The sequence below is a fragment of the Tachypleus tridentatus genome, chromosome 6, assembly GCF_004210375.1.
Source record: "Tachypleus tridentatus isolate NWPU-2018 chromosome 6, ASM421037v1, whole genome shotgun sequence".
In the NCBI taxonomy this organism is placed as follows: domain Eukaryota; kingdom Metazoa; phylum Arthropoda; class Merostomata; order Xiphosura; family Limulidae; genus Tachypleus; species Tachypleus tridentatus.
This window is the reverse complement of record NC_134830.1, coordinates 38,029,054-38,056,264: the sequence shown is the minus strand read 5'-3', so window position 1 is coordinate 38,056,264 and position 27,211 is coordinate 38,029,054. Positions and strand designations below refer to the sequence as shown.

At 34.7% G+C, this 27,211-nt stretch overlaps 1 protein-coding gene across 1 annotated transcript; it reads left to right on the top strand.

Moving 5' to 3' along the window:
- Window positions 1–463: 463 nt before the first annotated feature.
- On the top strand, window positions 464–27,211 carry EMC7 (ER membrane protein complex subunit 7). Its single transcript, XM_076504158.1, has 4 exons — window positions 464–808; window positions 5,460–5,718; window positions 20,164–20,244; window positions 25,161–27,211. Exons 1-4 carry the CDS (start codon window positions 606–608, stop codon window positions 25,284–25,286), a joined length of 669 nt encoding a protein of 222 aa, XP_076360273.1. The 5' UTR covers window positions 464–605; the 3' UTR covers window positions 25,287–27,211.

The window sequence follows — 27,211 nt, the reverse complement described above, 5'->3', positions numbered from 1 at the left end:
AACTCAGTTGAAATAATTTTGCCACCCTTGCTACCTAAGCTATTAAGTGGTATGTGATATGCGATGCAAACTCTTCACTTTTTTGATTGCCACTTGATTCACTCCATAAGTTAGAATGAGCATATGTTTGAAAAAATCATTGACTGAAAAGCACAGTAATATTTTGTTATTGTTTTAATAAACTGTATGAAATACTTTGTTCATTTGTCATTTTGAGTTGTTAAAGAATGGTTTTAATACTCATCTCTGAAAACATTGCATTTGTGAGAAAAGGGGGTTCGCGGTACACAAAATACGAAAAGCAATAATGTAAACGTTATGATGAAGATGAACAATTAATTGTTAACATTTGGTATTTTTTGCAGAAAATATACACATTATTATTTCTATAAAGCTATAGAAATTATCATAAAATGATTTGTATTGTCATTTTTACTTTTTCGTAAACTGAATGTCCTTTCGCACTCTCGACCTACCACTACTTTGTTGAGCAAAAGGCTAACGTGGTTACCGATTGTGTGTTGTAATTAATACTAAAATTTGTTAACGTGTGTTGTGTAAGAATATTGTAATATACGTCCCTAGTCCTGTAGTTAAATTTTGTAATGAGTGAACATTGTATTATTGCTGTTTTCCTTTTACTCTTTGTCCAGACTTCATTAATAAATATTACACGAGCGGATGAAGATCTAATTAGTGATACGTATTCTATTGACGGGAAGGTAATTCCTCCTGATTCTGTCAGTTCAGAATGGCTTGTGAATACAAGAATTTTGGTCAATGGTGGTGAACGTGTGGGATTTTTAAGGTGAGCAATCAAATTTGAAAATGAGGAAAAGTTTTAGGATAAACAACTTACAAGGTAGCAGGGGGCCATTTTGTTCATCTTTTAATTTAGTTTATCTAACACTCACCAAAAAGTTACTATATGAAATGTATTACTTTAACAGCTCAGTGGTACTAGTACTATTAGTAGTAATAATAATATATGAATTAAATAACCTACGCTATTAAGGACAATTAAAATTGCTTATAGTTTCATAGTTGCTCAGTTTGTCTTGAAGGCTCAATAGTATTACTAAAAATGATTATGACAGAATACAGAATGTGTTGAGGCAACATTTGGACTAAAAATTTCACCTTGGAAATATTGTAAGAGCACTGTTCCTTCGTATAGTGTGAACTGTATGTGTTTATTTACACTACGTTTGATATTTCGTGAGAAATTTGTAATCTTTCTCAGTGTTAACTACAGTTTCCTGATTTTTAGCTATATCTTGTCATCCTATAATTTATATTTTTGGAAAACCTGTTTCAGGAACCATTTTACCAGTCTAGGCTATCAGATTTTCTCCTGCCTTAATGTAATACAGATTGCATATGGAAATACATTTTCCTATATCGAACCTTGATCTCTAAAATTATCCATTTTTCCTCTTAAAGTTTTTGAAACCTATAGCTGATACTGTATCTAATGTTTGTAGTTGGTACCTGTGCTTGTTTATAATAGGAAGAATTATAGTTCATGGCCACAGGAGCATGTTAATGCAAAATTGCAGTTTTGAATATATAATACTCGCATAAATAACATACAAATGATTGAACACCAAACAAGAAATGGAAATCATCTCTATTATTAATACACATTGATTTGGCATGATATGTTAAAATACCACCATACTCCCACTTGTTGAAATTGGCTTTAAAAGCTATCTCAATTATTGCTAAAGTCATTGTCCACCTATTGTCAGCAACCAGTGAGCAAATATTAAAACCAAACCTAATGTGTGAGTTTGAATTGGCTTGACCAATAAAGACTAGTGATACATCAAGCATTAACTTTCTTCATTATCTACTTTGGTCTGGCCAGTTTCATTTGATTTACAAGCATTTACTATTTGAAAACAACACAGATAAAACTTTAAAACCATTTAAATTCTAAGTAGCCATTGAATAGATAAAAATAAGGACATTTGCAAGTTTAAAAGAGAACCAGAGCCTCTGGCAGAGAGACAGATAACCCGTAAGAGGAGTGGGGATTCTGGAAGGGTTTGGAAGCCAGGTAGAGGGGCTAGAGAAGGATTGCACTACCATATTCTTTCACTTCCTCCAAAAACTGGAGGATGTTATCACAGATAGAATTATGGGAAAACCTGAAGGAAACAGCTAAACCTCTTTCTGTCTGTGCTACTCCTTTGCCTACAGACTGTGCAACATCAAGAATAGTAAGGTGACCTTATGCAGCAAGAACCTTTCTAGAAGGTCTTGGCTCCACACCATGCTGATGCTCATACCTGATTAGCTGCCCAGGAAGAAATATGCCAAATGTGGTCAAGATCTTGAGCCCCGATATCAAGTAGGCTTTTGTGTGATTTACCCTGTTCAATGTCAAAGCTATCCTCAACCACCAGTTTCTTCTGATAGTCATTGGTCCTTTTGACAGACTGATTGCAGTAACAAAAAGGCTTGGTAGCCCTGGACACTTTCAAAGACAATTTTTGTCTCTTTTGTTACCTTGCCATCTCATGAGGCACTCGAGCTTTGCAGGGATGGATATGACCCTCAGACACACGCAGAGTACGTAGTAGTACTCCAAGTACTACGACATGGAAGAAGACTGGTTCAAGCAAGTACTGAAACAACTGGGTGTCAAAGAAACATAACAACCTGACCTTGAGTCACTACAAAACTGCTCTTGAGGGTAGTATTGACTGGGATGAAAACTGAGGCTTCCACAAATGTGGCAGGGTCATGACTACTTACAACCAGGCCAAGTTGTGACTTTCCATCGACTACAACAAGAGACTGGTTCTTGCAGACAGGATTCACACAGAACTGATAAAAGTTCTATGTGGCTGCTGTTCCAGCTAGAAAAGTGTGATCTGTCATGAAGGTGATGCTGTTGTGTATTATTTCATTGCTGTAGCAGCTAGAAGCTGTGGCAGGCCTTGGAAAATTGTTGCATTTACCCTACTGTCACTGGGGCTGGGACAGGTTACAGTGTTTGGATGTTGCAGCATAGAAGCTGTGATCCATCAACCTTCTGGTAGATATGGCAGGCCCCAGAACACTGATGCATGACCTTACATGATATTTACGTACACAGTGGCCAGTATTGTAACTTTCTTAATTTTAGCTTTTAGATTGTGCTAGATCATATTAGTTATGGACAGCATATATGGCAGTATGTGTATAATATTGCTTCGTGCTCTTCCTATGAAATATCCAGGGGCTAGGAGCCACAGTGTCAGTTTCTTTCAACTTTTTCCTTGGTGCCTCAGCAGGTAACTGCCAAATTTAAAATTTTATTTCTATATTATGGTTACAGTACTGTTATATATACATGACTGTTTTAATTTAAATATGGCACAAGTGTTAAATTTTAAACTGTACTAACCCATCTCACTCAAAGTTATCTTGATCCTGTTCTGCTCTCTAAGCATTGCTAAAAACAAATTTTGCTTCACCACACCAGAGTTTATACCTCATCAGTTTTGCATCATTTCAAAACATGCCAATCCTGATTCACTTTCTTGGTGCATTATCTTTGAGGCTGTGGTATCTTTGAGACTGGGAAGATGTTGCTCCAGTAAGGGCCAAAGAAGGCTGACACACAGCAACAAGTATGACACAACAAGGAGTAGTCTGGATAAGGAAAAGACTCTGAACAAGAGAGTAATTGGAGGGTAAGTATATGAATTAAGACCCCTCCAATCCTAACTGAATGCATCTACTTCTACAGCAGAAGGGTATAAAACCAGAAACTAAAGGGAAGGAATTCTGGCATTCCAGTGTAGCAAAAGATCTATATTTGGTTTTCCAGTTGAGAACACACCCACTGAAACATCTGAAGAAGAAGGGAACACACTGTGGGGAAATAGGCAATTGCCCACCATAGTGAAAAGAAATGATACAGAGCTTGAAAAAATGCCAAGAGTTCCAGGATGTTGAAAACATAGAATAGCCTCCTTGATAGATCATTGACCAAAAATCTCTTGGGAATGAAGGAAAGCTCCTAAACCCATCAAGGAAGCATTGGTAAACAGATGAGACGATAAATATAGTACATATACTATCATACAATACTGACATGGCAACACTTTGGAACAAAGTACTTGTTGAATGTATATTTCTTATGTAAAGCACTTCCCCTGGGTGTTTTGCCTGGGTTGATTGTACTTGATCTAATCCTATGTATCCAAGGCACTCCCCCCAGGTGTTGCCCTGGTGGACTGTACTTGTAGATGTTTTTGCCTGGATGGACTGCACTTGGCATAAGTAAGCATATTCCAAGGTTCTCACCCTGGATGTTTTTTGCCCTGTCTCCACTGTGTTACTCTCACTTCATATGTGCTGCCTATTTGGCATTTTCCCCTTCTCTCCTTACAAGCAACATCTGGGGACATTGAAGGGGACCATAAGTATGCTTCTTCTCAGGTCAATTATTTTTGTGTCTTGTAACTAATGTCTTCTAAGTATATTATAATGTAACTCACTTGAAGAACTGTAAATTGAAATGATTGTATCTGGGATTAAACCAGTAGGAACATAACTTTAAAGGACAACAAGAGAAATACTGGTCCATCTAGGCCATCCTGTCCACTAAATTAAATGCTAGAAAACTCAAAACCAGCCATTTTAATTCAAATATATACCAAGCTTTCCTTTAAATTACCTTAAATTAACTACATCTATCATATCTGAAGGCAACATCTATACCTTTTTCTTCTGTAATTAAGATGTGTTTTCATATGCATGTAAAACAGTATAAAAATATATTCTAAGTTATCATTAACTTTGTACTAAAGATGTTACAAAATTTACTTGCACATTTGTAATTATCAAGAAGAGAAAACTTGGATTTGAGGATAACAGTTTTTGTAACATCAAATCCAAGTTGACCACAAAACCAGCTGAAAAGGTACAACTTTCTATTGAATTGAGTGCAGGATCCATCAAAAGTAGAATATTTCATAATATTCAAGCCAAAGTAACCATTTAAACCAAATTAATTCAACCTATGTTATTCTGTTGTAACTAGTTGAGCACTTGTTTTGTACAAATTTGAAATATTCTATTTTTTGTCATTATTATTTATGAATCTATTATGATTTCAACAAGTGTGTGAATGTTGATAGTTTGAACTGTTTTATTCTTGTACTTTTTTGCGTTTTCCTTTTTATTATTGAAAGTATTGTAAATTGTTTCTGTTTCACTTGGACCATACTCTACATTTTTCACAACATAAACTTGTGACCTGTATGATTAAATATAGGTGTTCAAATTATATTTGAAAAAGATTTCAGGAGTTCTGTGTATCACTGTTAGTGTATATGTATGTTTTAATACCGTGTAAAATAGTTTAAAAGTTTCACATTTGTTTACAAACTTTAAGTGTAATTACAAAAATATTGTTGTTACATGAAAAATAAGTGAATATTTTATATACATTCTTTCAGAAATGATGGTAGTTTTGTGGTTAATAACTTAGTGCCAGGATCATATGTTGTGGAGGTGGCTAACCCAAACTACATGTACGAACCAGCTCGGGTTGATATAAATTCTAAAGGCAAATTTAGAGCCCGTAAGGTAAATTATATCCAAAGTTCTTTGGTTCATCAAATTAGTTATCCATTGAAGTTGAAGCCAAGAGGACCATTTAAATACTTCCAAGTTCGAGAAAGCTGGAGAGTAACTGATTTTCTTATGAATCCTATGGTGAGTTGTGGATGCAGGTTTTGATGAAACTATTAATAGGCAATAATGTTAATAACTATGACGTGCATGTACCTAGGAATAAAAAAAACAAGAAATTCCTGGACAGCCATAAAACTTTTAGTGTGAGTACAGTTTCTATGCAAAGAAATGCATCAATTTAAATGTTCTCACTAATGGTACCCATATTTACTGAAGTTAGATTCTGCATTTGCTTTTTCAACTAAATGATACTTTTTGCAATGAAATATACGAAAAAGTATGTTAAAGATAAATTATTGTATGCCTTGTCATTTGTGTATTAACTCTTATCATACTGAATTGTTGGATCTTTACTTGTATGGAAAATTGCACCATTGAATTAAAACAATTGTAGAAATAAACTTATCATTCTACCAAATAATTTTAAAAAGAACTCCAAGTTTAAATTTATTCAATAAAAAAATTGTGAACATAAAATAAACCACAAATTTAGAATTTTCATTAATTTCAACATGTTTTAAACATAAAAAAAGGTGTTTCTAAAATTCATGATTCTGAGTATAATATGGAATTTGTAGTCCATAGAAGGAAAGCTGAAACAGTTTGAACAAAAGATGGTTAATTTGACTTTGCAACTTCAATACAAAAGCATTTTTATCAACTTAACCAGTCACTGCATTTCAACTTACATTGTTATAGTGAGATTTATGTAATTTCTAAGTTTTGAAAAATCATAGGCTAGAGATTGGAACATAAAGAAAAGTTGTTTTTTTTCAAAATGTAAAAGCTAGTGTGGCTTCCAGTTTAGTAGAGAATTGTATAGAGATAAGAACAAAGTGTTACAAGTTTTTTGTTTCTTTTGGGTGACATATTGTTTGAAATTTACTTGTGAGAAAACCCCATAAAGAATCTTGTTATTTTTAGCTGCAGCATAGCAGCTTGTAGAATAGCTTTGAGAATTTTTTTTCTTCAAGTACAAACTTTTAGCTAATATCTCCTTCACCTCTTGACTGATTTGAAATCCAATTACAGTTTTGGACTCAGATGATTAAGCCCTTTTATTTGATGTGGTTGACCTTGCTCATGATCTTGTAGATTATTTTACTCTAGTCCTGCCAAAACAAATTTCAATTTTTATGTCAGTTGGTAGAGATCCTGATAAGTAATAAAATTGAATTAGGTATATACAAGCTTGGTATTGCTGGTGCACTAAAATATAACTAATAAAAAGGAAAAAGTGGCTCATAGATTAATTAACTCTTGAGGAATGTCATGTGCCATGGCTATGGAGGATTCTCTCTTTTTTTTTTTTTTCATTATCTTACCTAATCTGGTCTAGTAACTTTGTTTTGATTTTACATCTTAGTTATTTTCGTAATAGTAAATATTGTTTTATATTTTGCCAACAGTGTACTTGTTTGTAAAAAAGTAATTGGAGTATAACCAAAATAAAGGTTGCAAAGTGCACAATAAAAGATATAGTATTATTTGTATTGATCACAAAGTTTCAAAGTACTTATTGTCAAAGTCACTTTTTCACATTTATGTAGTTATTTTATTGTTAGGAGCTGACTTAAAAACTTGACAGAACAAAAGGAATAGTATTGTCTGTTCTTTTCAGTATGGATCACATAGTTCTAAAATAAACCTCCTGAAAGTTTCTTCTGATCTTTTCTTGTACTTATTATACTGCTAATGGCTGAAGTAGAAACCTGCTAGATATAAAGCAGTGACTTGCCACTCTTGTTTGTGATACTATACTTTGACACAGTCTGTATCAAATAAGCTTGTGTATTAGAATTCCCAGCAAGTTCCCTGCTTCAAAAACACAGTGGGGTAAGATCTGTTGACTTGTTGACAGTTTAATGGTTGCAGTGAGAAGTGTCTAAACTACTACATAGAAATATAATAGAATGCTTGTGTTATGGCTTTGTAGAATGTCTGGGCCTAGCCAATGCACATGGTAGGCATTTGAAAGTTAGTTATCTTTTTTGATGTTTTCAATAAGTGGATATTTTATTTAAAGCCTATTCAAGTCCTTGCTCTGAGACAACAATGGGGTAGGAATTAGAGGCTTGTTTTCTAAAATATTGTATAAAAGAGAAAATAGTTATGATATGGCTCTGTATAAAGTATGATCTGATACAATAAACTTGTTGGTATTTGAAGGTTAGTTATCTTCCCAGTGGTTGGATTTAGTGGCAGTATAGATGTAAAAGTACTTATTAAAATCCTATTTCCTATTTTACACAATAATCAATAAATGCCTAGCTTCCAATAATGACTGTGACTCATTTTAGTTTAGCTAGTATTTTTTACTTAATCTTCTTACCAACCAGTTTGGAAAGAAATTATTTACCAGAGAATTGTAAGCTCAGTGGGTGTTTACAAAGTGCTAACTGTACTGCCTGGGGGTCTTGCCTTAGCAGTAGTCCAGTAATTAGTTATTACTGATTTTCCCTTCTGAGAAGGCCCAGCATGGCCAGGTGGTTAAGGCACTCCACTTGTAATCTGAGGGTCATGGGTTTGATTCTCTGTTACACAAAACATGCCGTCCTTTTAGCCATGGGAGCATTATAGTGTGATGGTCAATCCCACTATTCATTAGTAAAAGAGTTGGTGGTGAGTAGTGATGACTGTCTTCCCTCTAGTCTTAAGTTGCTAAATTATGGATGGCTAGTGCAGATAGCCCCCCATGTAGCTTTGTGCAAAATTCAGACCAAACAAACCCTTCTGAGAATCTTTCATCACAAGTTCAGAACAGTGCACTGCAATCTTACATTGTACACCTGTTACCATCCCTATTTGTGTCCACACCTGAGAATGTGCATGGATCTACAGTTGATTACAGTAACACTTAATATGTCATTTCAAGATTGTCTAGGATGTTGAGGTGTCCTGTTGAGAAGAATATCTTCTTTCTGAGTGTAATTTAATTCTTTCTTTTGTGATATTGGTCTGCATCACTTATTTTATTCATGAATCTAACCCTTTATCTTTTATTCTGTTTTGAAGCTCATTTTTTTTCATAAACCAGTGGCCCTTATGACAGTTTTGTTCCCTTTTCCATATCATCCATAAACTGAATTTTACTATTTTAAAATTTAACTAAATTTCAAATTGACACTTGTTTCTGAAAAACATTTCTACCCACTCCACACAAGTGTGTGATATATATTATTTCATCATTACTGCAAACAAAGAAATTAGTTTATTATGTGAAAGCAGATCTTATCTCTATTCCTAAGTCATGAAGTTGGGAGTGGGGAGAACATGGATTAACTTGACACACACATTCTGTATTATATCATGGATGATGATAACTTCCTTGTATGATTGTTGACAACATGAAAGCAGACCCAGTGTATACACTTGCAATTTTTATTATATTTATTTAATCAGTATAAATCAATGTATCATTGACTTAATGTTTTACTTCCTAATACAAGTTGTATCTTTGTGAGAAAAATCAAAGCTCAGAAATGATACCTCTCTGCAACACTAAGAGTTATTATCCTACATTCAACTGACATGGAATTTCCTTCACATGTCAGAGATCTCGAACAAATTCCTAACTCTCCATGTGCCATGTATTGCACCAGCCAAAGAGGTAATAGCCATAGTGCTTGTTACATATTATAATTTATTTTGGACAAGCCTCTGATTTATTGTGTTACTTGTGTTAATGTGTTACTATTTTAAATAACTGGAAGTTTGAACTTGTGTTTAGAAGTTCTAAAATGTTAACTGGTATCATATTCATGTTAGTTGCTAACAAGATTGATAAACACATTTCCTTTTTCAACACAAATATATTTTAATAAACAAACACAAAAACAATAGAATTTATAATAATGTTTATTACTAATAGCTGTTACAAATGATGGTTAATATACAACAGTTTTACAAACTTACAGACAATACTGAGACTTGTATCCATTTTAAAACTGAATATTTTATCAACGATCCACATCCATGATGAGCAAATTAATTCTGAATTAATATTATTACACCTCACTTAAGCTAGCTAGCTTGTTTGGTCGCACAGTGCTGATTTTTACTATTGAAGATAATTAATGCATTTGTAGAAATTCTAACATCTAAAGTAATTCACTGAAGTTGAATGGTTTGTAATGTTCGAAATCTATAAACCTGGTCAAATTCTGTAGTTTTCAAAATAATAGATATTAATCACAGTTATAGCTTCCTGAGACTATAGCACATTGACTGTAGCAATTGAATAATAATAATCTCTTTCTTGGCACATCAGTTTTTATACAAGAATCACATGAGTCTCTCAATGTTTCAACAATATTCTAGCACGTTTTTGTAAAACAAATATTGTCAATTTTCACTTTCCAGAATTTTCTACAAGAATATACATCACATACAAAAAAGAAAACCATACAGAAACAAGCATAAACACTAAAATAAATGTACAATGGCAAATCCATTACATGCTGGAACCTTCCACCAATATGGGGTTGACATGACTCATATGTGATAATCTTTTAAACACTAGTACATTGGCATTGCATATATTCAGACATGTTTTACCTATACTTTTTTGAGTTTCTAATCAGTTGCCTTTGTTTTTTTAGTCCTATATTGCTTTTGTCCTTATTACACTTTGTTCGCAGTAACTGATTTCTGTAGCCATCACATTTCTGCTTTTGATATTTTGCAACTACATCAGTAAAGTAAAATATTATTGTCTCAATGCTCCTTTATGATGAATAGAAACTTCCTTCTTTTCTGTTTTCTACACTCTTGAATAAGGTATGTGATATTCTGTCTTTTTTATATCATAATGTCATTTTAGTTGTTTTACTTTGTGTGCTTTCTTCTGTTCTACCTCAATGTAGTTCCAAGTTTTATTGCCCTAGTCCTCTTATGGACTCCTTTTCTATAGTTTCAATTTCATGGCCTTTTATATTTCTTGGTCTCCAGTCTCTTGTGTCATTTCTTTTTACCTTTTCTTTTAGAACTTCTCTATGAGCCCTAATTCATTTTGGTTGGGCACTCATGTCCCCTTCATTAGGCTCTTGAGGATCATTAGAATATGTCAAACATGTTCTGAATCCTTTACCCACTTTTATATCTTTACCTTTATATCTCTCTACCATGATAGTTTAACTGATTTAACACAACTAAAGGTATATCATTAACCTCTGTTGGCCTTTATTTTCTTGCTGTGGTCTTCCTTTCTTGAGTCTACAATTACTGCATTCACCTTATGACATATCATTTTCTTGGGGTTATTACCTGATGTTGGATCACTTTACTGACTTTGACGGGATCTATCCCACAAAGTTGTCTTTACAACCTTTCATTTTTCATTGGATTTTTTATCATTTTGGGACCCCTTAGATTGATGTTTAGGTAAATCCCACTCTGTCATTTTTCACAACAAGGTGTTTTACTTTTGTCTTCATGCTTGACATTTGTCTCATTTCTTTTGTGACATATTGGATTTTTATGCTGATAGCCCACTTTCTATCTCACTCATCTGAGCTTTCTACTCTTAATGTAATGTGCTGTCTACTGCCAGTGGTCCTTCTGCCATTCTCTTCATCCATTGCAGGTTACTGTGGAATGTCATCCACAACCTTCCTCCTCTTACCAGGCAATTATTCTTTCCTCCTGTTCCCTTGTCCAGCCACTCTTCCCTACCAGGACTTCTGTGTGGTTTTTGAGCTTTTACTTGTCCTTTTTGTGTCATTAGTCCCCTGTTTGTTGTGTCATTTGTCTCCCAAAACACATTTTCTCCTTGTATGTGGTTGTTGTTATTTCAGACATTTCAAGACATTAGTTGCCTCCAGTTTACTTTTCTTCTGAAGACTTGGACTGACTGGGAGGACAATTGGATGTTTTATCCCTTGTCTTTCTCTCCCTCTGTTTTATCATTGTATCTTTCTGATCCTTATCATCTTTTGTGTCCTGTATAGATAAATTTTCCATTGCCCTCTTGCTTGGACAACCTTCTCCTTTTGGTACTTATTCCCTTTAACTAGTTAGATTCACATATCTTGTATGTGGACTACTACTAACACATTTGTCTCCTATTACCTTCATCATTGGGCAGTTTCTTGGGCCTCTCTTTTTTTGTCTCTGTTCAGTTGCCATTCTCCAGTCTACCCAGAAGATCTAGTGTGGTGTGTTTTGCCTCTTTTTTTTCTTTTTCTTTTTTCAGTTACCTCCATTTCATTCATATATTTTATGGTATCTTCACGTGTGTACCATGGTTTTTATATACATTCCAACATATTGCAAGTTCCTTATCAAAAACAAACTGGAGGAAGCAAGACTTATCAGCTCAAAATGTTGATTGAGGTACTGCACATTATATTTCTTGTTCTAGGTGCCATTAGAACCCATTAAGTGGCCAGCATTGCCTAAAATGGAATACCTACCTAAAATTTGCATTCTAAATGGGACAATGGGCAATACTAAACCTGCCTGTCCTTGCATAGCACTCAACATAGAGATGAGTTTTTTTTGCAAGATTGTTTTGGCACTAAATTTGTATAAATGATGTGGCCATTTCAAAATTTTTTACAAAAAACAGCAGAGATGTTGTTTCAACCTTACACCTAGCTTAAGCTTGCTGTCTTTAATTGCAGTAACCCATTGGATTGCCTGTCAATGGGGACTTTATTCTAGATGATTGTGCCTGAAGACACTGATCCACAGACATTGTTGTTCTCCCTATTGTGTCTTCCTCATTCCCAAGGTGCTTGGGATGTAAATATAGTTTCTTAGTAAGAGACCAGTTGGACTATCTCCCTCATTTGTAATATAAGGTTGAGATGTTCTCTGGAAGTGTGGTACAGAACTCTCTTATTATGGTATCTCTAAAGCAGTTCTCAGTGAATGTTCCCAACCAGCTAGGACTGGAATTTGCCTTGGGATGTAGGTGTGAGCTTCTTCTTCCTCCACCTGTCATTACAATATCTATTTCATGTAAGTATTTCAGAAATATGGAACAACCTAACCATACTATGCACTTTTGAGTATTACCCACTTTTCTAACCTGTTATCACAGGTAGTGATTACCCAATAAATTTGACTGTAAATGTTTCTTTGATGTAAATGTAGTATAGGAATAAATATAACTTGTTGGATAAAGAGTGTTCCTTGCATGGGAAGGTTCTGTTCTATCTGGTTACCTTCTCTGGGATCTAAACATCCACCCACGTGTTTGCCGTGCGTGGAGACCCGTGAAGGGGAGGAGAGGATCCTGGTGGTTGAGGGGTCCAATCCTAACACACCACTTTGGCCTCGAATTCCTGTAGACGGGCGGCATTTGGGTGGCCCCCCTTGGGTCAATCGGCTGGCACACTTGGGCTAGAGTCAACCAAGTACCAGTGTTGGAAATTCTCAACGGGTGTTGTGGACATTGTGCCTGATGCTGGTGTTTGGGAATAGTGCTCACGAAACCCTGGCGTTGCTGCATTGTCCTTGCGTGACTTTGTAGTGCGTCCCCTTGTAGGGCTCCATGGTGGGTGGGGTCAGTGGGTACTGAAATTTTTTTTCTTTCTCCTATGGATCCTCTAAAAAATTTAAATAAAATTGTAAAAAAACAGTCAATGGGTAAATGACCACGTCTTGAATACTCAGAACAGCAATCTTCAATATCAGTAACACACGTACTTCATTTTCTTATATTACATTCTCTTTCCGGAAAAACCTTTAGGGCAAATGTCCCCTTTTTTTATTCAAAAGGGACTAGAGGGACTTGCTGGCTCTCCAAAATCAGTAAAGAAACTTCAATCTGGTGACATATTGGTTGAAACATCCACATCCCAACACAGTGAACTCCTCTTGAATTCAAAGGCAATTGGGGATATACCTATTGAGGTTACACCCCATGCTACCTTGAATTCTTCACAAGGAGTTATTGTTGAAAAGGATTTGAAGAACGTTCCAGAGTCAGAGATTCTTGCTGGTCTCTCCACTCAAGGAGTTTCTGCAGTGAGGTGCATCTCCACTCGCAAAGATGGAGTTACACTGCCAACAAATACCCTCGTTTTAACATTTACTTCACCACGTGCACCTGCCACCATCAAGGCAGGTTATCTCATTTGCAGGGTTCGGCCATACTTACCAAACCCTCTTAGATGTTTCCAATGTCAGAGATTCGGCCACTCAAAGACATCCTGTTGTGGTTCCCTGACATGTGCTGGTTGTGGAGGCAAGGATCACGATGCCTATGACTGTGACATGAACCCACATTGCGTAAACTGCAATGGTTCTCACCCTCTTACTTTCATTTTTGCCCAAAATGGTTGGAGGAAAAAGAGGTGCAGCGTTTGAAAACGACACATAACATTAGTTATCCTGAGGCTCGGAAATTGCTGTCCACAACTCCATCTCGGACATATGCTGCTGCACTTCATTCCACAACTACAGTGGGAGTGCAGACAGATCTCTCTGTGCCTCCAAGAGAATCGTTTTCAAAACAAATGAAAAGCCTTTTGACCTCCGTGGTTAAAAAGGTTGATGAATCGACTTCCACACCTATCTCTGTTCCTCCCATACCTTCCAACAAACCTCAAGATCCACGTCCTTCAGTTTCAAATACAGGCATTTCTTTTGAAACATCTTTTTCTCCCACCACAAGAGACAAAACAATTATTCGTTCGCATCCTCAGTCACTGGATTCCCCTTCCAATAACAAAAACCTGCCCAGCCGATACAGAGCAGGATCCATGGAGGTTGATAGACCTCCTCCGACTAAAGACAGTAAAGAAAAAAGACGTGGTCATAAACCAAAGGGTTCTCCAGCCATTTCACCTACCCGTTCTTAAAAATGGCCACCTTGATACAATGGAACTGTCGAGGTTTACGTTCTAATCTGGATGATATCAAAACGCTGATTGCTTCCTACCATCCTGTTTGTCTTTCTTTACAAGAAACATTTCTCAAAACTGCTGATACTGTCTCTATTCGGCAGTTTTCTCTGTACAGAAATGACAGGTTGTGTGATGGTCAAGTACATGGAGGGGTGGCACTGTTGGTTGATCAACACATGCCCACCCTGTCTTTGTCACTCAACACACCCTTGGAGGCTGTAGCCATCCGTGTTTCCTTGGGTCATACTATCACTGTTTGTTCTCTGTACCTGTCCTCTGGAGAGACATATGATCAATCAGATCTTGATGCTCTCGTTGAACAATTGCCATCTCCATTTCTAATACTAGGGGATTTTAATGGACATCATCCCCTCTGGGGAAGTGCTATTATTGATGGGAGGGGCCGATCTGTAGAGCAGATGCTCTCTGATCACAATCTTTCTCTTTTCAATACTGGTTCTTCCACTTACTTTCATGCACCTAGTCAGTCCTTTACTGCTATTGATCTCTCAGTTTGCTCCCCTTCATTATTCTCCCATTTTTCATGGAGGGTTGACAGTAATCCACTAGGCAGTGATCATTTTCTGATCCTTTTGAGAGAGACTGGCCGTGGTCGATGCCACCCTACCCGCATGCCCAGGTGGAAGCTGGATCAAGCAGACTGGTCCACTTTCACTGCTCTCGCAGAACTTGATCCTGCCATCAATAGACGACTGTGTAGCAGCTGTAACTGACTGTATTACACATGCAGCTGCTCAGTGTATTCCTAAAACCTCAACACGTTTTCCACGATATCCTCGTCTGTGGTGGAATCCTGCTTGCCACTTAGCAGGGAAGGCTCAAAAGCGGGCCTGGGATACTTTTAGTAGATATCCCACACTTTCAAACCGGGTTGCTTTCCAACGGCCCGTGCACATGCTAGGTGGGTAAGGCGTCACAGCCAGAAGGAATCTTGGATTAAGTTCACAACCAGTATATCTTCTACCACCAGTTCCAAGATCATATGGGACAGGATTCGAAAGGTTAATGGACACTACAATTCTATCTCCCTCTCGATCTTACTCTCTGATGGTCAGGAGGTGACTGATGTTCGGAACATCGCTAACACTCTAGGTGAAAGCTTTTGCGGGTATCTAGCACTTCTGCTTGTTCCTCCACCTTCCTGGCCATCAAGACTCGGGCAGAGCGATCACCTCTTTCCTTTCGAACTGACTGTTTCTTTGACTATAATTGTCCCTTTACCCTGGTGGAACTAAAAATGACCCTTCATCGGTCTGCCAGTACATCTGTTGGACCTGTTGATATTCATTATGACATGCTGCACCATCTATCTCCTGCTTCTCTTGATGTCCTTCTGATTGTTTTCAACCGGATCTGGCAGGAGAACATTTTTCCTGATGCCTGGCGCCAGGCTATTATTTTACCTTTCTCTAAGCCAGGGAAAGATCCCAAGATTCCTTCGAACTACCATCCAATTGCTTTGATGAGCTGTCTCTGTAAGACATTAGAAAGGATGGTTAATGCTCGTCTTGTTTGGTTCCTTGAATCAAACAACCTCCTCTCGCCCACCCAGTGTGGGTTCCGTCGACAGCACTCCACCACAGACCACCTAATTCGTCTTGAAACATCTATCAGAGAAGCCTTTCTCAACCGCCAACATCTTGTATCAATATTCTTTGACATAGAGAAGGCTTACGACACAACATGGAGGTATGGCGTTTTGTGAGACCTCCATACATATGGGTTACGTGGCCATCTACCCATGTTTATTAAAAAATTTTTAATGGACAGGAGATTCCAAGTTCGTGTGGGTTCGACACTTTCCCGTTCTTTTGTACAGGAACTTGGAGTCCCTCAAGGCTGTGTATTGAGTGTTACACTCTTCAGTATAAAGATAAATGCCATCACTGAACAACCCCCTCTCACTGTTGCGAATGGGCTGTATGTTGACGACTTTCACATCTCATGTCAGTCATCAAACATGAGATATATTGAGCAGCAACTACAAACCGCCCTCAATTGTGTTCGGAAGTGGACTCTGGAGAACGGCTTTAATTTCTCTCTCTCCAAAACTGTATGCCTGCACTTTTGCAGTCGACAGGGTATTCACCCTGATCCTGAACTTCATATCGGTGAAGTTTTGCTGCCAGTGGTCCCGGAGACCAAGTTCTTGGGGCTTATCTTTGATCGTAAACTGACCTTTATACCACACTTAAAGTAGCTTCAGGTCAAATGCACAAGAGCACTGAACATCCTCCGTGTTCTCTCTTCTACCAGTTGGGGGGCAGATCGCTGTTCAATATTAAAGGTATATCGTGCTCTTATTAGATCAAAACTCGATTATGGATCAATGGTCTATGGCTCTGCCAGACCCTCGCCTTAAAGATGCTGGACCCGTTCATCACCAAGGACTTGACTCTGCACTGGGGCTTTCCGTACCTCTCCAGTTCAAAGTATATACATTGAATCTCATGAACCTTCTCTACACCTTCGCCGTTTGCAACTATCTTTACAATATACTTCGAAACTTCATTCCTTACCAAAGCATCCCACCTGGAAATGTGTTTTCCTTCCTCGGTGGGCAGTACTTTTTCAGAACAGATGATCTGTCATTGCTCCGTTTGGCCTTCGCATCCGGGACAATTGGATGAATTGGGTCTGTCCTTGGATAACATTGCAGATTCCACAGGTCGGCCCATCCCACCATGGCTTATTACAGCCCTCAAATGTGACCTTTCTTTCAGTCACCTAAAAAAGGCAGATACTCCAGATTGGAAGTACCGTCTTTTATTCAATGAATATCTTTCAAACTATCATTCAGTTCCCATTTATACAGATGGTTCCAAATCAGGTAATTCAGTGGGCTCTGCTATGGTTTGCTATGGGTCAGTAGTTGCGTGCAGAATCCCTTCTACAGCTTCTGTGTTCACTGCTGAACTGTATGCCATATCTCTTGCCCTGGATCATATTGCAGCTGAGCAGTACTCCAACTGCACTATTTATACTGATTCGCTTAGTTCTATACTTGCCTTGGAATCGCTACACGTTAGCTCACATCCTATTCTCGCTGATATTCGAAACCGACTGGCCCATTTCTCATTAGCAGCTACTTCAATCCAGTTTTTCTGGATACCAGGCCATGTTGATATTCGTGGGAACAAGCTTGCAGACATGGCAGCTAAATTTATCTGCTTCAGCACCATCACTCTTATGCCTATTCCGTACATGGACTATGGTGTTGTCTTCAAGGCTCGGCTCCGTGCCAGCTGGCAGTCCACTTGGAATGAGCAACGTGACAACAAACTTTTTCAAATCAAACCCAAAATTGGACTTTGGCCATCTAGCTTCCGTAAAGTTCGGAAGGAGGAAGTTGTTCTCGCTAGGCTACGCATTGGTCACATTTTTTTAACTCATCATTTTCTTTTATCTGGAACTGATGCACCAATGTGTAGTTTGTGTAACACTCAAATCACTATCAGCCACGTTTTACTTTCTTGCCATCGTTACAATTCTTAACGACGGCAATATTTTAAACATATTTTTTCCCAGGGTCAATCTGTAACATTGGACAGAGTTATTGGTGATGGTGACTCTGTCCACCTTGATAATGTTTTTAATTTTTTAATGGCCATTAACCTTTTTAATCTCATTTAAGTGTTGCATATTTATTCATTACACCTTTTTAATTGTGGTTCCTTTTTTACAGTTTTAATCTCTCTCCTTCAATTTGACATTGGACAATGCCCAGAACATTAAATAACTCGACATCAGGACTAGAAAGGCCAACTTCAGGTGACTAACGCTCCTGTTTGAACTACTCGTTAGTCATCCTGGCAAGTTGTTATTATACTTTTGCTGCATATCATTTCACACTTTTACTACTTAACTTTTTAATACTGGCCATATTGACTCATAACCCGGAACCAGGACTGGAAAGACCAACTTCAGGTGACTGACGGTGGTTTTTATACTTACCTGTTAGTCTTCCTGGCGGGTTACGATCATTACCATTCTGCTACAGGTAGTTCTTTACAACTTTGTTGACTGGATGTCAATATTGGTTTTTACGCCATTTTCTGTTTTAATTGTCGTTTTGCTTTTATCTTCAATTACTTTAACAAATTTTACTCCATTTACTTGACTTTTATCTTTTTACTGGACATTTGGCTACTCATTATTACGATTTTGCGGAGTGTCTTTTAAATCTTTTATTCTTTTACATTTTGATAATAGCTGCTATGACACATAACCCGGAACCAGGACTGGAAAGGCCAACTTCAGGTGATTGACGGTGGTTCTTGAACTTACCTGTTAGTCTTCCTGGCGGGTTATGATGATTACCTTTTTGCTAGAGTAAATACCTTACAACTTCTTATACTCTGCCTTCTATCTTAACATTGTAGACTATGTGTCAACATTGGTTTTATATTTTTTTGTTTTACCTTCATTTCCATTTATGTCTATTACTACATTTATTTATTTATTTTTATTTTTTTACATTTTTACCGAATGTCTGGTGCAGATAGCCTCGCTACTTTGTGCCATAAAACACTAAATCAATCAATCAATCAATCAATTGTTCAAGGTTTGTGACATGTTAGGAGATTCCACAGTAGTTGGATGTGAGATAGTTGCTATTAGTTGTTCAGAGAGGTATCAGAAATACATTTTCAGGTTTGAAAAATGTTAATGTTTGAAGCACATTTTGATTAGAATGATGCAACTTTCAAACATTAGTCTACTTTTCCAGTTTCTAATTGTAATTAATTTGTGTTACAGTTCTGACAGTGGACAATCATTACAGCTGTTGATAGCTCAGTGTAACTTTCCTAGTTCTTTGTTTATACACAAAAAATTATCTTTGAAATAATAACAGGCCGATATGATGTCATACATGTTGTTTACAATTATATTGTAAAAGCGTAAAGGAAATAGTAGATGGTACTATCATATCTTTAATGATACTGTAATACAACTATTTAGACAAAAGGTCATAAACATAAAGCATTACACATAAGAAACAAACAAATAAAACTAGAATATAAATTACACTGTAAAAAATTAAAATTTGCCCTAATAAGAGGGATTACTGTAGAATAGGATTATACCGTATTAAGTTTAATTTCAATTTGTAAACTTTGTATATGGAAAATTAAAAAAAAAGCAGGTATTGGTGTACACAGTATCTCACATCTAAAGCTACCATTCATTATTTTCAGCTAGTTGTGGGAAAGTAGTTGGCAAGTGCAGGTAGTTTTGTGTAAAATCTGACAGACAAGCAAACATTTTGCTTCTTACCTTTCCCTCTCCATAAAAACATTCTATTACAAGCAAAACAAACAACTGATGTGTAGAAACTATTTATGTATAGTGTCTAGAATACTAATTTATGTACCTAAAAATAAGGAAAATGAAGAATTTGGTATGAAGAAAAGCTTTGAAGTTTAGGGGTGTGTGTGTGTAGTTGTTACTATTGTTTTCTATATTTATTAATGCACAAAAACTTCACAACCTTTTTATTTCAGGATTTCACAGTTTTAAGTGTATAATGATGCCTACATTTGTGTGAACAGTAAATTTTTAAGTATAATTTATTTTTTTCTTTTTATAGGTATTGATGATGGTGTTACCACTGCTGTTGGTGATGGTCCTTCCAAAAATGATGAATGCAGCTGACCCAGAAACACAAAGGGTAACTTTTGCATTTCTTTAATTTGCATTAACTTAGAGTTTTGTTATTTTGATATGTTATAAATGATTTTGGTTTCTTTTTTTTGTTGCTAAATTACTTCACACATAGCTATTAATTTGTGGATTTTATTTCTGAAAAAATCAAATTAAAGCTAAGGAAATGCACTTTTTGAAGTATTCTAAAATAGTTTTGATCCACTAATAGGTAACACAAGGTTAATATGAAAATATCTTCATATGTCCTCTTCATTCCAACTCTTATTTAAATTCTGTTAATGATAACATGCTTCCCAGTTGCTGTTAGGTACAAGCCTATAAGGAAAACCACATTAATCTTCTTAGTAAAGGTTTTATTACTAATCACTGTCTTATGGATTTAAATTGTAACTAAATTTCATAATTTGATGGGTGTTCCTTTAATATACTTAGCACATATTTTGGTCATCTTTTGGACACACAGCTTGATTTCTTATTAAGTTGTAGTGTTACAAATCCAGAAGCTGTTTAGGCTTGATGCTTTCCAGTGAGTATTTAACTTCCTAATGCCCAATTTAGAAACACAGAGAGAGAGAGAGAGAGTTCCATATGCTCTCCAACCAGATGTATGTGTAAAGGAAGTATAAACACCTACATATAAGAAGGTTAAGAATATATAGACGTAGTAGTGGTCAATAATATCATCAATTATTTGAACAAACACTGTTTCAAATTAAGTTGGTGAACTCTCATTTTTATGTTTTATGTAAGTCATTAGAGGGAATGAAAAATCAGCATCAGTAAGAAACCAGAACATTGGAAAAAACTAGAACATTCATCTGTGAGACATCAATGAGCTTAAGTATTGTTATTTCTATATTTGATAATTATGTAGGGACTGGTGATATTAAGATAGGCTTGAGAAAATCTAATTGACAGCCTTGATTCAGAAACTTTTGAAGTTTTCTTTATGATCATATCAATTAAAAATTCAAGTGCTACTGAAATAGATTTACTTACAAAGATGTAGTTTGATGGGTTTCTATAATTTCTTGAGATCCAATGAAAAAAATTATGGTGTATTTCTGGTATCATAAAATACTGCTACTAATTAGCCCCATATAAGATTGCTTTATCTGCTTTGATCCTTAGATGGTATCTAAACATCCCAGAAAAGGCATGAATGCCTTAAATTGTAATGACAAGCAAGTTCTAAGGATCAACAGAGAAGTAGGCCATAAATCTCATTCCCTCTACTTTTCACCCATTTGTTTAGAATAGCCTTTTTTATATTTAGTGGCTATTTCTGTGTATAATAACTTAAATGGAACCTAAGAGTGATAGAGGTAGACATGATTTGATCAAAGTTTGAGAGAGCAGATGTACAACAAAATTCTCAAGGTTGTTTGCAATAATTAAGAACTTTTGCATTACAATTTGAAGAATACTATGAACAAAATAAAGTCCACAGATTCCTAAATTATTTTCAATCTCATACAAAGTTATGTATTGGATACTAAGTGCATGGAACTTGTGAATTTCAGACACAAGAAATTGGTCCAAAGTTATGTTGTTTTTTCAGTAAGATTATCACGATATCAGTATCGGTTTTAAAAGACTCAATTTATAAATGAGTGGTCAAATATTAGTCCTATTGGACACTGATTTCTACAAGTAGTGTGACAGTATTTCATGAAATGACTCGTTTATTTGTTAACTGGTCTGTAATTTCGAATATTTGAACATGAATTAAAGTGACAAAAGCAATTAATATGAATATTTAGTGTATCAAAATAGCCTGGAATGCTCCAGAAATCACATAGACCATTCTGGCTTATTGGCTGGGATTCTTGATCAACCAAATGCTTAATTTTCTGTTCTCACCCCTGTATCTAATAATTATTTCTGTAAAGATTTATTTACTTAACTTTTACTTGGTTGGTTTAGTATCTTGAAGAGTAATTTAAGAATACACTTTCTAAATGTGTTTTTATGTCTGGGGAATAATGTCTTCAGCTCTTATGGTACTAAGATTTGAGGATTGGTTGTGGTGTATGTTGGTCATGATGTACTGTGTTTAGATTTGGTGTACTAAAAGATTAGTCCTATGACTAAGTTTATTTTTTACAATCTTCAACATTTTCTTTCTATACAGGCTTTCTTGTGTTTCCTAAGATTTTCTGGAAGACTTGCATTCCTTTACGTGACAAATATGAACAAGAACTTTTCAACCATTAGGGTTTATTCACTAATAAGTGGGAGAGACAGAGAGACAACTTAAAACTGCCCAGAAAATTTATATATTTTTTTATCAGCAATCGATGTTTTACAATAACAAATTTAAGAAATTAATTAAAAAAAACAAGAAAAACAACATATCATGCTATAATGGAACTCTTGCTTATAATCATACTGGAAAAACTATTATGTGATGTGTAACCCCCATCTTCACAAAATTTTTATCTTGTGTGCATGTAGATTTGCAATAGGGGTCACAGTTTTCTTGTTTCACCTCTGTTTCCTGTCAGAGAATTTTATTTTTCTTCATTCTTAGAGTGCAGATATAATATGAATATGCCACACAAGGATTTAATGCACTGGCACCATTTATATAAATATAATAGTACTGTTTTCTGCATGTCCATGCAAATAATTTGCAGGGTATTGGATGAATTTTCACCAAAATTGGTATGGAGGTTCATTTTGTCCATGAAGAAATAAATTTTCAATTTTGGATTTTGCATTTTTATTAGTGTTTTTGAGGGTTTTTTCCCACTACTTTGCCCTTGTTGATGGATCTTCACAAAATTTAACATTAAGGTTTATTGGGTCCATGAGAAGATATATGTAAATTTATGGTTTTAAATTTTGTGTTTTGCTGTTTTTATGGCTATTTTGTTGTTGTTTTTTTAAATATATATAAAGGAAACAACTTTTCAGGTCATTAGATAACCTTCATTAATCATGAATTTACATAAATTTCATCCAGGGTACAGGTACCCCAGCTAGTCATTATAACTATATATATATATATTATCTGATTGAATCATTGCTCACTTCTTCTCTTCTTGTTGCTCACATGAATATGGATTCTAAAATCCTTGCACATGTTTAAAGTTTTATTTAAATTTCATCATATAGATACAGTCATTTCATTGTTTTGTGGAGATGTTGTCCAGCGTTTGCAGTAGTACTGGCGGTACCAGTAATGGTTCTGGAGCATCTCTGATTATAAGACTTTAGCAGTTAAAAATTCAGCTATTCTTCATGGTGTGTTTTTGCAGGGAATATTTTTTTCACGTTAAATTATCAATTATCTGTAACCGGCATTGTATGACAATTATGGAAACAGGTCTTTAGAAATATAGGCATTCTATTGATTACATATTTAATGAGAGTCATCCTCAGAAACATATATTAGCAAATTGCAAGTTAGAACACATCAGAGGAAAAGTGGAAAGTGGTTGCTAAATTTACATTGATTGCTCTTTAGCCTCATAATATAGAAGAATATAAAAATATAGCTTCAGAATATCAGTGGTGAAATTATAGAGAAAATTGTATGTTATGTTTTGTAATGTTTTATGGGATGGACTTAAAATCCAGAAGATGAGACGGCTCGTGTTTTTAAGTATTTTCTTATACAGTCAAGAACTTAAAACTTATATAATATTAAAATTTGATTCATTATATATGGCTTGACGTCAAGCTTATCCACACTCTAAAATAATTAAGCAGTTTAATTAAATTTTAAATCTAACTCACAAAAACAGTTTGATCTGCCCACATGTTAAGGGACAGTCATGCATACACTTACCTGATGTGCAATAAGTCAAGTAGACACAATCACATTTTCTTCCAGAATATTGGAGTCACCAGTTTTCCATATTTCTCACTATTTGCAGTTTTCACAGTAGGATTTGCTTATCAGTTAAAGTATGAAGTCAAAACTACCACATCAAACATTTATAATTCTTAAAAAGCAAAGCTGAAATGCCAGCAGAAGCATTTAGTGAAAACTCCAAATATTGAACATGTGAAAACAGATATTATTCTGAACATGTGATATACTATAAACTAGTACTGGACAACGAGTGCCACGGGTACAAACTTTGAACCTTGATGTGGCATGTGGTTTTTGATCAAACACATATTAGAATTTGAAGGTAAATTTTGTAAAGAGCTATAGTATAGTAATAGAAAATAAATAATGTAAAAGGAAAAGCTCAGAAATTTTGAAGTCAGATATCCATTATAATCAGTTGAATAATTATGTTAAAGTAATACTGAAATGAGTAACAAAACTACTATTTATTATAACAATGGGGATTTTAACCAAAATTTAAAAGTAATAAGTGTGTTGTAGGTTATATTAAAATTATTTTTGGGGATTATGTAAATAACTAGCTGAAAATCTGGTTATATTTGTACCTGTTAACCAAATAGATTTGTAAAGAGAATATTTAAGTCATAGGAGATAAAACATTATTTTTGTGATGGTATTAGTTTCTTTTAGGTAAATAAAATATCTACATTTCTGTGAAAAGTAAAGAGTGTTTAAGGAATTGTGACAAATACAAAAATCTAGATTGTGAATATACATTGCACAATATTTAAATAACTGAAACTTTCAGGTACTTCAGTGAAAAATTTGTAATAGCTACAATAAGCATGTCATTAGCTTACCCTTAGTACATGTCAAAATTAATTTTCATATAACCAGATTATAAATCAATATAACAAGTTCTGTGCATGTAATCAGCTGATGCAGTACTTCCTTGATAGTAATTTATTGTTTCATTATTGTAATGTAGCTCTTTAGATGACATGCTTTAAAAAATGGAGCTTTTGTAAAAAAACAAAAAAGGCTTAAAAATACGAAAAATAAATTAGATCCATGACAGTAAGAAAATTTCTGGTTTGGATTATTTCATTATACAGGAAATGCAACAGCTGCAGATGCCCAAGTATGACATGCCAGAACTTTCTGAAATGATGACATCCTTGTTTACTGGAGGAAAGAAGCCCCAGCCAAAAAGTTCAAAAGTATCTAAGAAAAGACAATAACTTATGAGTATATTGTTAATATTACATTAAAATATGCCAGTCTTTACTGTGACTATAAACACAATCTAAAAATGATTTATGTATTGAATTCTTTTAAGATATTTATTATAGTATTCCTATTGATAAGTTATTTGTAAGCATAAGCAGAACCCATAACTTTTAATGATATAATGAAAAACCAACCAAGGAAATGTTCAGTTGTATTTATATACATAAATAATGTGTATGTATCCCAGTTTTTCAGTATTAATCCAACTTTGAAGTATAAACAACATTATACAAAATTTAAAGTTTTAGTGAAAATTTTGATTAGAATATATAACCTCATGTTAACAATGTAAAAAGTTTTTTTTTCTTGAATTCTGCCAGTAAGCATTGATAAACACTTTGGGTGAGATGGTAATAGACTTGTTTTATGGATTCTAAAACTATTTGTGTTGTTATGAAAAACAAAATATCCCATTCAATTTGCTAAGTAATAGCATAGTACACAAAATCATATGAGACGAGGTAAGTTTAAGGAGCACTAGTTTCTTTTGAACTGTAAGTACATTAATTTATTGAAGGAAATATGCAGTGACAAGTTTTTCTTTCTTAATTAGATGAGTAATGACAAGTTTGTTTTTCTGATTAGCTAAACATTAAATTATATTCCAAAGTTTTTGCTTGTTTTAATTTCTGTATAGAATTTAATAATATGAATTTAACTTAACCTAAGATGTTGAATTTACCTGCCTGTAACAAGATTCATGACAAAAATTATTATGTATTGATTTCTGAAACCAAAAAAAGACATAAATTTTATTCAGTTATATTCATTTGTTCTTTAGTTTTCTTGTTCTGAAATTTTCTCTGAATTATATTATTTGGTTGGTGATAAGATAAGGGCAGTTAAGCATACCAAAATTCTTAGGTATGTTTATGAGCAACAAAAATCAGTATATCAAATATGATGTTGAACACATAAATATAAATAATAAATATTGCTCACCAACAGCTTATGGTCAAGAACAAGAATTTTGCAAGTATATTATGTATTTTGCTCTTTAGGCTGTTGTATTTATATTACTTTTATGTGCACCTATTATTTTTGTATCATATCTTTCTTTATTTGCCAATTATGAATTTGAATCTAGAAACATAACTTTTTATTTAAATTATCCAGACAGCAAAAGATAGCAAACCTCAGTAGTTGACTTACTATTCATTTTTGTAATCCTCATGTGTCCCTGCTGGGAAAGCATTTTATTGAACCCTGAAATTTATCTACAAGAAAGGACTTTATGTAGACAAAAGTCTTGTATGAAATGTTATATATTAAAGTATTTACAATTTTTTCACAAGATCTATGATATATATAAGCTAAAAATCAAAATTATTTTTCAGTTTATTGTATGTGATAAAATGTGTTTGATTGTAGATTAGTCTGTTGTAATCATAATGTTTAATTCCTTAGGGATTAAAAAGTAAAGGCTTTTGAAAATACCATTTCAGGCCTTGTTTTTCTACAATTTCATAGACTTTAACACTTTATAGACTTATGATTTTAAATATCAATGATAAGTTTCTCTTATGGTTCATTTATTGTAAAAAAGAACTTTTTCTTATAGTTTGATTTCTTTACCCCCATTATATTCTTAATTTCAGTTTCTGACTTTAATCCTCAGATTTTTTAAACATATTTTGTTCTGATAAAATTAAAAAAAATTATACACAGTAGCTGTTCCAGAATGGTTTTTGGTTTGATAATACTTATCATTCCAAAACCGACTGGCTTTAAGAGCCTGAGTGTGTATGTTTTACTTGAACTTAAAAGCTGTTCTTAGAGATGTATAACCCTATATGATTGTGCAGAAGTAAATTTACTCTGATACATTGAAACTGTATAACCTGATTTTAAATAAATTGAGGGGACATACTAAAAA

Coding starts and splice junctions, on each gene's coding strand:
- EMC7 (XM_076504158.1), top strand. CDS start 606: ATGAGTGAACATTGTATTATTGCTGTTTTCCTTTTACTCTTTGTCCAG. Junction 5,719..20,163: donor ATTTTCTTATGAATCCTATG/GTGAGTTGTGGA, acceptor TTCTTTTTATAG/GTATTGATGATGGTGTTACC. Junction 20,245..25,160: donor CTGACCCAGAAACACAAAGG/GTAACTTTTGCA, acceptor TTCATTATACAG/GAAATGCAACAGCTGCAGAT.